Consider the following 12,979-nt stretch of genomic DNA (forward strand, 5'->3'; position numbering starts at 1 on the left):
AGTCTTTGTATTTTGTGTGTGTTCTTGGAGTAAAGGCTTTGTCAGTTGTTTAGGAGGGTCTCTAGTAATTACATATATATAATAGTTGCATTTTAGTTTTGTAGAAGAATAGCTTTCGATCAAGTGTAGATGGAGGCCAAGGCTTTCGGGGGTTAAGCAGTGGGGATCTGGTGTGTTCGGGTTTTCGATCTGGTGCAGGGTGTGGTCCATTATCGGTGGTTGGATGCCTTGCCTGGACATTCGATTATTCGGCAGACAGAGTCAAAGAGTTCTGGTGTTAGAAAAAGTGCATTTTTCCTCAAAGTTTTCTATGGTTTAATCAATTTTTTAATTCATTATTAAATCAATTTCGTGTTCCAAAAATCTCTAATAAGAAATATTAAAGCTGCTGCCAAAAAAATTGATTTGAAAAAAATGTATTGTATTGTTTTTTTTTAGTTAGTGAAATTTTTTTTTCTTTTCTAATTATATGCTAAAAAAAAAAATTTTTTTTTTAGACTTAGTAAAATGTTTTTATTGAGGGTACTTAAAAAAAAAACAAATACAGTGCTTTTGTTTTAATTTATAAAAAATGATCAAAATATTTGTTCAACTGATTTAGAAAGAAATGGCATTTTTCCCAGCGGTTTACCCTTTGACAAAGCTGCGTTTAAGTGCAGGGGGTTTTTTTTTTGAGTGTGTGGGGAGGCTTGTGTTTGTGTGGAAACCGTTTAGGAAGTTTATCTTTAGATTTCTAGTTGTTTGTCGTCTCTTGCTCGAGTTGTAAGTCACGTAGAAAAGTATAAAGTAAGATGCATGCGGTTCCGTTTTCCATTTCTAAATATTCTTTAAATCCATTCCCACTGTCCCGCTTTTAGTCCACCTCTATTCCGCTTTATTACGTTTTTAGCTGATATTGTTGATCTCGATTTAGATCGGTTAGTCGACAGGTAGTTGTGGTTTAGACCTACGAGATTGTTTTATACGTTAAACTGCATACTAAGACATTTGTATTTGTATCTGTGTCCGCGTCGGTGTGTCTGCGTGTATGTGTGTGTGTGTTTGTACATATACTGAATCGTAATCGTAATCGGAATCGCTATCTTTATCGTTTTGCACATACATTTATACATAAATATGTAGCTGCAGGGGTTAGGAGTTCAAGGGTAAGTGTAGGGTGTTTAGTCAAGTTGGTCCAATTTGCTCATATCCTTGTCTACATATTTGATTAGGTACGAACAAGCATTTGTCTTTGGAACTAATTCATTCGCTATCGCCATCGAATCTCATTCGATTTATGACATCGCCCAAATATCATTAAACCAACTTTCGGAAGGGGGAAGCATTTAATTGACTGCCAAAAAGTACGCTAAATATTTACGTGATTGCCGAAAAAGGGATAAAAATATCCCTGCAATGGTCTTTAGCAATCCTATCATTATTTCATATGGTGCAGCTTTCGATCGTTCAAATAATCCTATTTTAAACATGCAAAAATATTCCAATAATATCTATTTCTAATCTTATTAATTGATTATATTTGAAAATGTAAGTCGGACCTTAAAGAAAACATTCTATTAATATTTAATGGCTTATAGTGGAAGATATGAGCTTATCATTTTCCACTTCTTTTATTATTTTAATGTTTTATTTTTTTAATGGATATTTGCCTATTGTCTTCTTTTTATATTAAAAAAATATTTTGATAAATAATTTTGAGATAAAATGTAAGAAAAGCTTTTGTTGTTAAGTGTTTACATTTTATGTTTGTGAAACTTTTGTTTAAAAGCATAGCTGGTCAATTGAAATATTTTGAAATACCATGGATTTTTTTCAAAAAAATACCTTATTGATATCTGATGCTCCATTGCAGGAACATTTATATTTTCGGCCTGTCAAATTTGTTCGTTCTTATTAGGTTTTGTCCCAGATCTGGCTTCTTTTGCGATTCTTTTTGCTTGGGCTCTAAATTAGTTAAGTTATGCTTAAAATTGTTACCTTTTGGTTTTTGGGTTTAGTTGTCATTTATTTTTGTTTTTTTTTATACATTTGTAAAACACCTAGAGTTCTTTTTTTATGATTTTGTTGTAGTTGTAGTATCTTTAAGATAAATATTTATGTATATATATATATTATTTTAATGTATATGTATAGTTGGTTTTTTTTTGAAAGTTCTTTGTTTGGATTTCTTTTTTTTGTTTTTGTTGATTTTGTTTAAATTCAAGTTTTAGTCTTTATGTTTTGTCATTCAAACAAGGGAAGTTGGTGGCATGAACAATATAAAACGCTGTGACCAACGGTGAGGAGTTTTCCGAGGAAAACCCATCCAAACAGCTGCAATGCAGTACAGTAGTAGTTGTAGTTGTAGTAGTAGTATTATAAGGCAACAAATCAATTTGATGTGTTAGCTAATTTAGAGTGGTTCGTTTAGGTAGAGTCTTACAATCTAAGAGTTAGCCATCAAGGGATTTAATTTGCAATTATTTTCCATTCATCGTTTTTTCCCTAGTCAATCTAGGTGGATACCCCATTTGTGTGAGACAGTGTCCTGCAGGCACACTGACAGAAAACTGTTGTAAGTGCGGGGACTGGAAGGTACATACACGAATACATTCGATAAACTTATAATTAGCCAGCTAGTTTCAAATCTAACTACAGAAAACACACAACGAGCAGGGAATCCACACGCGAATAGAGTTACTTAGTTGGGCATACACCGATGCGATCTGCTTTATGTATATATGTATATATATACTCATATATATATATGTATGTATAGTACTTTATGACTTAGGCACTACAACAAACGTACACACAACTTAGAGAGGAAATGACGTATACACATACTAGGTATATGCTGCAGCTTGCAATTACAATGCACAATTAGTTAAGAGTATTTTGCTGCGATTTGTTAGACATTCAAATGTACACCGAATAAATATTCTCTTTAACTTGTTTCCTCAAATTGAACGCTCAATTAGTGCTCTCTTAAATACACACATTCAAAAAAATTCAACTCTTTATAACAGTATCTGTATTGGTAATTGTAACTGTAACTGTATCCAAGGACCAGCTTGGTCTCATCTTCTCAACTTCAATACATTCATTATTTATCCATTTTGCTACTTTTGCTGTGTCGCCATATCATAATTGAATTAAAGTTTCGCCTTCGCCAATCAAGTTCACTGTGCAAAATGTGCAATCAATTTTTTCATTGCTCTCCATTCGTTTATGTGTGTGTGTGTTTGTTTTCTTTTCTTTTCTTTTCTTTTCTTTTTTTTAGCTAAATTTAATTACATACAGAAATTTACATTGATCATAATTAACTTGGTTTTGTTTGCATATTTTCTGCATTTTGCTGGGATATGTGCATGCAGTTGGCCTCAAATCGTTTCTATTATCGAATGCAAATTGATATTTTTGTAGGGGATTTTTGCTCATTTTCGAAAGGTTTTCAGCAGCTGAGAGTTGGCTAATCGAAAGAGGTCCTTCCAATTGAGTGCCTGCCATTAGTGTCGTCATGCAGCAACACCATTTCCCTTGCAACATCGACAGCTGCGGCTGCAAATCCAATTGACCGACCATGGACACATCTCCTGAGGGCATCGCGTTGCCATGGCTTTCCCCCCCAAAAACTCGGCTAAAAATCGCAACAAACGGAAAATAAAACAAACAAATTGACAAAAAAAATAGAGGTGGAGTCCTGCTACTAGCAAATGGAATTAGGCGTCTGGGGGCGAATTTACATCGCATAAACCTGCGACCCCAGCCTGTTGCATATATGCAATCGCCGAAACTTGTTTTGCGTAATTACACGTGAATTTCCCATGAGTAGGAAACCAACCAAGGCCATCGTTTTGGTGCCCATAATCCTGGATTCCTGGGCATTCAAATCGTTTTTGGTTTCTGGTCAGCCCCAGTTTTCACGGAAATTTGAGGCTGGCGAATCGAGAATCGTAAAGTATGCTGGTGCTATTAATTAGGATTTCCATGCAATGTAAGGTGGGCCAAACTGGTTTAACTGAATGCATTTTCCTAATGAGCCCACAAAAAGAATTCCGTGGAATTTCCATGAACCAGATTGTTAAAGGAAAGTAAACTATGTTTAAAAATTTGGATAACTACCAAATTGAGGATGTTTAGACGAGGTTTTTCTCTTAGGAAATTTATCCAGAAACTGCAATAGTTAATATTATTTGAAGTTTTCATCTAATTTAAATTCTGATTTTTAAGTTCTGGTTTTAAGTTGCCGAATATATGTTTTCTTGAGTTTTTACTTAAAGTATCCATTTAAAGAAAGATAATTTCCTAAAAATTGCAGTAGCTCATAGCCTCCCCTTTTGTGACCCACAAAACTTAATGCAGTTAATAATAATATATGTATATATTTGTGTGTGTATGCGCGTGTACATAAATAAAAATACTTAAAAGGTAAATAAGAGAAATAATAATAAAAAAAAAAAACAAAACAAGAGACTAAAATCTGGGGGAACTTAAGGTTAATAGTTAAGAGCTAGGCTTAAAGCTAAGCCACCAGGCGAAGACAGAGTCCCAGCTGCTAGTTGCAAAGAGGAATGGAGCAACTTGAATGGGGGACAACCACCCCCCCCCCCCTCCCCTCCCCCCCCTATCCCCTCTCCATTTAGACATTTTCCGGTTCGGGCAGCTTGCGTTCGCAACAATGACAGACGAGGGCGTTCAAACGCTGGCCAATTGCCGACCACACGGTCATCGACATGGAGGACACCTCGCAGCTGGAGGAGGCGTCTGCCTGCTGATGCTGCTGCAGCCGGCGGTGCTCCTCGTCGTCGTCGTCGTCGTCCTCCTCCTCGTGATCCTCCTCCTCCTTCTCCTCCCCCTTGCCTCCTCGTGCCCGTGAATCCTCCCTGGTGCTCCCCTGTTGTCAAATCTTTGGGCCCGCCTCCGATGACGAGCCGCTGGCCAGGCCCAGCTCCACACTGAGACTGGGTGGCACTTGTGGGGCATTGGCCTCCAATCCTCCTGCTCCTGCTCCACCTCCTCCTCCACCTCCTCCTCCTCCACCCGCACTCTGCAGGGTGTTGCTGCTGGGATGGCGACTGCTGTCGTTGGAGGAGTATCGCATCATGCCGGGCACATCCAGGCTGTAGGCGCGATGGCGCTGATGGGCGGCATCATTACCGGTGGTCATGGCTCCACTGCCTCCTCCTGCGGCTCCTCCAGCCTCGCCCCTTGCCGGCGATCCTGTACTGTTGGTGGTGATGGTGCAGCACATTCCCGGTTTTATGGCTCCACCGCCACCGCCTGATCCCTCTTGATTTTCCACCAAACCATTGGCATTATTGTTGGCCCGTCCCGAATTGGAATTGGAACCGGGACATGGACTACTCCGTGTGCTGCCGAAGCGCTTGTTGCCCTTGTCGAAGCTGAAGCTAAAGTAGTCGGAGAATTGGCGCAGTCGCGATTTCCAGGAACTGCCACCGCCAGTCGATGGTCCTGGCACTCCACCCGATCCTCCAGGAATTGCGGAGCCACCGCTGGCATTGCTGCTGCGTGCACTGCCATTGCTGGGCAGGATTTGCTCGGTGACCACCTGGGGCGGTGGCGATATATTGCCATTCGATGAGGTGGCCACCACCATCGCCGGTGGTGCAATGGCCAGTGGCATCTTCTCCTCCTTGGCATCGCCCCCACCTCCAACTCCACCTCCCCCCTCACCCTCCGAATCCGCCTCGGTGCGAGCGAGTAGCTCCTTCAGCTGGCAACTCCCCGGATGATTTGTATTGGCATTGGTGTCCTGCGGATGGGCAACCACTGCACCACCACCACCACCACCACCGCCGGTGGCCTCCAAGCCGCAGCGATTGTGCCGTCCATAGAATACATTGCTATCCGAGATCACCTGCGGCAATCCGTCGGACAAACGGCGATTCCCGGCACTGCTGTACTGATCCAAGCTGACCGCCCGATTGTTGCCAAAGTGACAGCGATTGCTGTGGTAGCCATGGATGTTCCCATAGGAGTTCCGGATCCGCTGGCCACCGCCACTGCTGCACAGTTCGCCGATCATCGAGGGCCGCTTCTCGCGGGAGGATTTGCGGGAGGTGGAGTGCGAGGACTTGCTCCGGTTGCTGCTGCCCTCCGTGTCCACCTTGAACTTGGACGTCTTCTCGGCCACCTGCAGGAATAAAGTTTACCAGAAAGTTTGGATTAAATACTACTTGGTTGTCTGTAGTCCTTAAATGTTCTTAAAATAGATTCCATATCATTTCATGATCTTTAATTAACAATAAAAATAGTAATATTATTTCCTAATATTCTACGAATAGAAACCCATAAATATGGAATATTGAAAATTCAGAATATTTCAGCAAATAGAAAACTACAAAATAAATTGAATCTTGTACTTCCTACAGAAAATACGATTATAAGTTGGAGTCTCAGTGTTTTAAATCAGCAATATATTAATATATTAATGGATGTTTCCCATTTTCGAAATTATATTGCAATGTAAATAATTAAAAGTATTAATTTTGGGCAATTAATTATTTTGTGATCAGTTTTTAAAAGTACTTTTTTATGAACTTTTCTATTTGTTATAAATATATTATTTGGCAAATTTCAAAGGACTAATAGTTAAAGAAACCGTACACCCGTGTACTTATTATTTTGGCCAGTAGTGTACATAAATATTTCATATAATTTTGATGGGTGACTAATTTAAAATTAAGATGTGTTGTCCTAGTTAAACAATAGCCCAACTTAAATATTAAATTGATGTGTTCAACAATGTAGTATTTTATTTTGCTGGACTATCAAATCAAATCGGGTTTATTAGCATTAATTAGGTTTACTTTTTTCTTTCTGTGCATGGTGCTGGGGTACATATGTAAGAAAAGGAAAGTTCTTGCCCACTCACATCCACTTCGGTGGCCGTTTCCGAGTCGCCGCTCTCGCTGCCCTCGGGCAAATCGTGGAGCTCCGCCGCCATTCCGCCGGGCTCATCCACGGACGTCCTCGAGGCGGACTTCTGCGACGGGATGCTGCGCCGCGACTTGACACTGATCCCCGATCCGGAGCGCGGCATTTGCGGGGAGACGCTGCCGGCGGCATTGTTGCCACCGCCACCGCCACCACCACCGGATCCCGATCCGGATCCAGTGCCACCAGCTCCTCCGCCGCCGGAGCCCTGCGAATTGCCCTGGCCCTTGTCCAGACTCATCTTATCGCTGGCCGCTCCCGGAGTGCTGACCATCGCCGCATTGGAGTCGATGGTGCCGCTGTTGCTGTCCGAGGTCGCCGACGTGTTGCTGTCCGCCACCGACTTTCGCGTCTTCGTCTGGGCATCGTTGAGGCGCCTGGAAATGGGACAAACCATGATATTATATTGGCATTGATTTGGGATTATAAAATTTCATACATCCCCAATCCGATAAATTCCTTTTACATTATAATAATATCTGGCTGATGTGTCAGCATATTAATTTTCTTATTATTTCCTATTTTCAATTTCTCATTAAAAATGTTGCTATGAATATATCTATAAGCTTATTCAAAGTAAATTATAATATTCTATACTTTTAATAAATATTATTTTAAGAGGCACTAATTGTACTTAATTTCTCAATAACTAGAAAAACTTTATACAATAGAATTTTATACTATTATATTTTGTAAAAAAAAAACTGTTTTGTAAAATTGTCTTTTATAATAAAAAAACAAAAAAACAGATACTTTTTAACAGGGTGGTAAAAAATCTATTAAAAAAGCACATTTGATTTGATATTAAAAAGTAATGAGAATGAATTTATAAATGTGGTAGTTTTTTGTTTCATCGTGTTCTCAGTTTAAAAATGTGTTGCTCTTAGTAAAGTGTACAAGTTAACCAATGATTTTAGTGGATTTTAATTTGTGGGAAGTTAGTAAGTAGTACCTGTAGTACTCCAGGGCGATGCGCACGGGTATGATGATGAGGTCGGTGAGCTCCGGCACCAGTTCGCCCAGGGCCTCGAAAAGTGGGAGGAGCACCAGGCCGATGAAGCGGACCTGGGAGCCCGGCTTGCTGACCTTGTCGGGGTCCATAAAGGGCGTCACCGGCAATCCCTCCGACTTCTCGGCGGCACTCTGGGCGAAGAACTCCTGGAGCAGGCGGTCCAGCCAGGGCTCGGCCACGTCCATGGGTCGCGCCTCGTTCGAGATGTCCGCCACCTTGATCAGGATCATGCAGAGCTGCGGAAGGAATGTCCTGCGATTAGCCAATAGTCCTTGGGCGGAGATCCCTCTCCTGTTCTTACCAGATTAATGTGCGCACGGTTGCTGTAGTCGAAGACGGGCGTGATCTCCATGAACTGGGTGAGGATCTCATTGTGACGGGCCATGTCCGTGGCCAAAATGCAACGGATGATGCCCTCGCGAATGTTACTAAAGGATAAGAAAATAAAGGGAGAAGTTAGAATTTTTTTTTAATTAGTGGTCAAATGTCTTCGGTGATTCCGGTAGGTTAAACCATTGTAGGACGTATTACGTATACAATGTCTTAAACACAAGACCTCTTAAAGTAATGTATAAAGATCTGCCTAAAAACAATTTTAGTCTTGGCAAATAATACAGCTATAATTTCTGTAAATTTATTAAGTAGCAAATATATATATATATGTTGAACAAAACAAAATGTTCATCTATACCTATTACCAAAAATGCCAAATACTCAGGGAATAATAAAAACTCACTTCGCTGAAGTGCATCTTAATTTGGTGCATTTCTCTACGGAAACCAGTTGTAAGAATTTCGAAGTTGTGCCCTTTTGATTTTGCTGAAAACTCTGCAGTTGAAGCTGAGATTGCGCTTTCCATGGCCAAAACATGGCTCTCGTGTGGGCACGGGGAAAGTGTTTACGGAAAAACAAGGCCAATGAAGTGCTTTCTTTCCCGGGAAAAAAAAGGCCGAGCGACTGACAAATATAGTGCGCGTAAAATATCAAATTGCATTTCGTTTTATTTGAAATTGAGGCAACGGCGCCCAAGACAAGAGTCTCGGGTGCAGCGAAAAGAAAAGCGAGAGGAAAATCGTGTGGAAATTGAATTTTTCGTGTCAAGCTGCATTGACGTGGAAACTCCAACTCCAGGTGGAAAATTCAACACCTGGCGCACTTAAACTGCAAATAGAGCGACGCTTTTCACCTGCCGTCTGTCACGACTTTATATATATATTTTGATATATATATATATATATTTTTTCATTATTTTCCCATTGAAGACGCCGACATCAAGGGGATTAACGCAACATTTTGCTGTGGGAATACCGCTGAAAGTTGAATGGAAAATTGCATCTCCATCAATAAATAAACAATTTCTGACAATTTGACGGCTTCAACTGGGTTGGCCAACTAATTTGATTCATGGAAAAATAGACTCTGGTAATGGAGAGCCTTCAAAATCAAATGGGTTACCCAGAAAGTGAAGGATGTATAAAAAATATATTAGGTTCATACAATTAGGGTGTCTTGTATTTAGATCAATCATGAATTTCCTATGTTGCATTATTGGCAGTAATCATGTCTAATTCCTGTTTACCATTAACAATTTACAACGCCTTCGTGTTTCCTTTTACTTTAAAAGGAATTTCTTTGGAAAGTTTATGGACTAAAACTTACAACAAAGTGTTTTGTACACAAGTATTTGTAGAAATCCTTATCCTTTAAAAAGTCAACTAAAATTTAAAGATTTATAATTGATAGCATGTACCAAATAAAATAATGTATAGCAAACTAATGTTTACGACTTATTTTATTTGATGTTTAAGAAATTTTACTAACTAGAGGTCTAGTTCAAGTTCTAGTTTAAGTTCATTTCAATTACGTATACTTAATATTTTTTTTGCTGGAAATTTTGTAACAAATTCAAAGAGGCTTGCCAATCCAACATGCGACCACTGTTCCCCAGGGTTTGGATTAAAAAATTGAGCTTATTTTTCCGGATTTTGGTAACATTCGACCACTATTTCCTCATGCTTTCCTTAACAGATAGGTAAACAACGGTTTCAAATTGCTGTTATTGCAAAATAATTCCGCTTTGATTTGTTATAAGATATTCTTTAAATTTAATAATCTGCAGAGCTATCATATCAGGAAGCAGAATAGGTTGAAATGCAATTATCTGCTGCATTGATGGTCACAAAATACCATGCATTTTCTATTTATTAAGGAAGAGTCTCCATCATCATTATCACATTGAAAATGGAAAATCAAAAGGAATGCACAGCAACTTGTAATGCCTGTCACTTAATTAATATGAAGGCATGCGTCTTTGGGACTCGAATCGGTATTTAATTAATAACAAAGCAAATACCCATAACTTTTGAGTTGGGATTAGACTCAAATTGAATTGCGACGGCAAGAGATTATGAATCCAGAAAGGATTTGGTTTTGAAATCGGCAAGACAGACAATGAAATTGAGCAGTCAGCTCCCTGTTACCCGAAATTCATTCCGATGAAAGTGGCAACTGCAGTGATTATCTATTGCCGGCATTATCCTGCCACAGGAGCGGCCACTCATCCTGCTGGCTGCCATGATGATGATGAATTTTGAAATGGAAAATGGAAAAAGGGGAAAAGGAGGGAGCACAAGGACTGCCAGATGAGCAAAGTTTTGTGCCGACGAAAAACGGCAACTATTATGCGCTAATTATGACTAAATAATTGCATGAAATGCGCCGAGCGCCAACCAAAACTCAACTCGAAACTAATTTGCAAAGCGTCGAGTGCCGAATCTGCCGCCAGCAGATCCTTCTCTTCGTCTACTCTACACTGCTAAAAAAATAGTTTCAAGTGTTTAAGATTTACTCATTTTTCAACAACAAATTCGGGTTATTGGACAAACTTCAAGCGCTAGTTAATAAAAATGCAACAAACAGCTTTGTTTAAAAAGTCCTTAAGTTTCTAAGTATTTATATTTTAAAAATAAATAGAAGTACAATGCATTTCTGCAGAAAATTAAAATTTCTATTAAGGTATCAATATTTTTTTAAAACTTGGAAAGGTTTATATTATATTTATAGTCATAAGCAAATATACTTTGTTATATATTATTATTTATGTATGTATTATTTAATCTATTGTTTTATCTTTTTCCCCAGAATTAAAGAACAACAATTGAAAAAACTATATTTAGGGAAAACTTATTAACCAAAGAAAATTTTTTTTTTTCAGTGTCTTTCCTACTTTTTGCCTCTGCCGTTTGCGTTCTCTTTGATGATTTATTTTTGGTTCAAGTGAAGCAGCTGGTTTCAAGTTTACCACCCCGCCCCCAATATTTTTCGTCCACATTTTAGCTTCGCACATCCTTCATCAGTTTGTTTGTTGAATTTTAATTGAATTTTTATTTTTTGATTTTATGGCAGAAGACCGGCAGTGTGCGGTCAGAACTTGATCCCTAAGCAAACACTCCTTGTGCTGATAGTTTACTTACTAAACAGCCATAAACAAATGGAGTAATCTCAATTAAGCGAAAAGGAAAGTTGCAAACTAAATGCAAAACCTATTTTCCACTATGTCCCTTTGCAATTTCTAAATGCATGCTATACCCTAATTGCGATGGGATTTCGAGACTAACCAAATAAAGATTGCCTTAAAGAAACGGAAAGGTTTAAAGAAGAGCTACTTTATTCTGTTGACTTTTGGGTAAAAAGTGAAAGAAATGTATCTGTAAGATCCTAATAAGTGATTCAACCAAAGCTACAGGCAAATTGCACTTTAGTAATGGGAAAGTTTATATATTGTTACATACAAATGTTTTTTTCCAATTAGATAACGCTAGTAAGTAATTTAAGACAAATGTAACACTATTGGTAGTCACATTCTGCCCTTTTATTTAGTTCTTAGCTATAATCAAACTTTAATCAATCGAGAGGCCAATCTGTCCTTCTCCTTTTCTTTCGCGCTTCCTTTCATTCTTTTCAGTGTCATTTTATCTCTTTGTCAGGCAGTGTAAACTTGACTCTCAACTTTATTAAAATCCAATTCGCAGCGAGCATTGCTCACAATCGAAACATCGCACAGAACACGTCGCCCTACACTGAAAATGTTTAGTGTTAAAAACTAAGGCTGTATTTTTTTTTACAAAGAATCAATATTTTTGTTTCTTTATAGTCATGTTCACTGTATAGTTTCAATTATAGTTAATATATATATTTTTTGAATGTGTTATAATATATTAAGAAATTATTTTAATCTGATAAAAATATCAAATTCTATTTCATATTGGTTTTTTTTTGGACATCTCTGATACAAACTCTACTTAAGGCTTACATAAAAATAGCTTATTATTTAGAAAACCAAAAACAATGTAGATTTTTTTTTTCCAGTGTATTTGTATTTGTCTGAGTGAGAGGGGAAAATCATTGAAGGTGGCCGGCTAATTTGGTTTTGCATGCCAAAGTGAGTAGGCTTGGTGGCCAGAGGGGAAAGGTGGGAAAGAAAAGGGGGAAGAGTAGTGGGGAAGGGGGGGATGATTAATTGATTACGCGTGGGCTCTGATTTAACGGTAAAAGCTAAGCACAGCGACTTCGTAGTGAATGTAGAACCAGGGGGCCTTATCTCCGGTTTCATTTTAATGATTTGGCCTTGTAACGAGCTCATTCACTACACACGTTTTTCCATTGATTCCATTGAGTGGAAATTAAAGTTTTCCCTGTAATTTTAATATACTTTTAATGTTTCATTTAAGATTTAAATTAATGGACTAAGGTTTTTATCCTCGAAAATGTATTTGTTGTTTTTTTAATCAAATTCATTACAAGGACTACGATTTTAAAACATCCTTATATATTTTATTGTAATTATACAATCGCTGGGTTTTTCAACACTTAACATATTATTATATATAAAATCTAATTTGCTAAAATAAACACCAAAAAAATAAAATCGCAAATTTGTTTGTTGTGTATGCCTTCTTTGTTGTAATTATACAATCGCTGGGTTTTTTAACATTTAACATAATATTATATATAAAATCTAATATACTA

General features: G+C 38.3%; 1 protein-coding gene across 1 annotated transcript in view; it reads right to left on the reverse strand.

The window, feature by feature from the left end:
• Positions 1-4,597: 4,597 nt before the first annotated feature.
• Positions 4,598-12,979, reverse strand: part of LOC108049006 (high affinity cGMP-specific 3',5'-cyclic phosphodiesterase 9A) — a 119,780-nt gene continuing 111,398 nt past the window's right edge. Inside the window, exons 7-10 of the mRNA XM_044460844.1 lie at positions 8,253-8,379; positions 7,892-8,187; positions 6,878-7,316; positions 4,598-6,136 (exon numbers count right to left, since the gene is read on the reverse strand). Of these exons, the coding sequence (XP_044316779.1) occupies positions 4,883-6,136; positions 6,878-7,316; positions 7,892-8,187; positions 8,253-8,379 (2,116 nt within the window). The 3' untranslated portion in view covers positions 4,598-4,882. The remainder of the gene's footprint in view (positions 6,137-6,877; positions 7,317-7,891; positions 8,188-8,252; positions 8,380-12,979) is intronic.

Source organism: Drosophila rhopaloa, unplaced genomic scaffold, assembly GCF_018152115.1.
Source record: "Drosophila rhopaloa isolate 14029-0021.01 unplaced genomic scaffold, ASM1815211v1 contig_3, whole genome shotgun sequence".
In the NCBI taxonomy this organism is placed as follows: domain Eukaryota; kingdom Metazoa; phylum Arthropoda; class Insecta; order Diptera; family Drosophilidae; genus Drosophila; species Drosophila rhopaloa.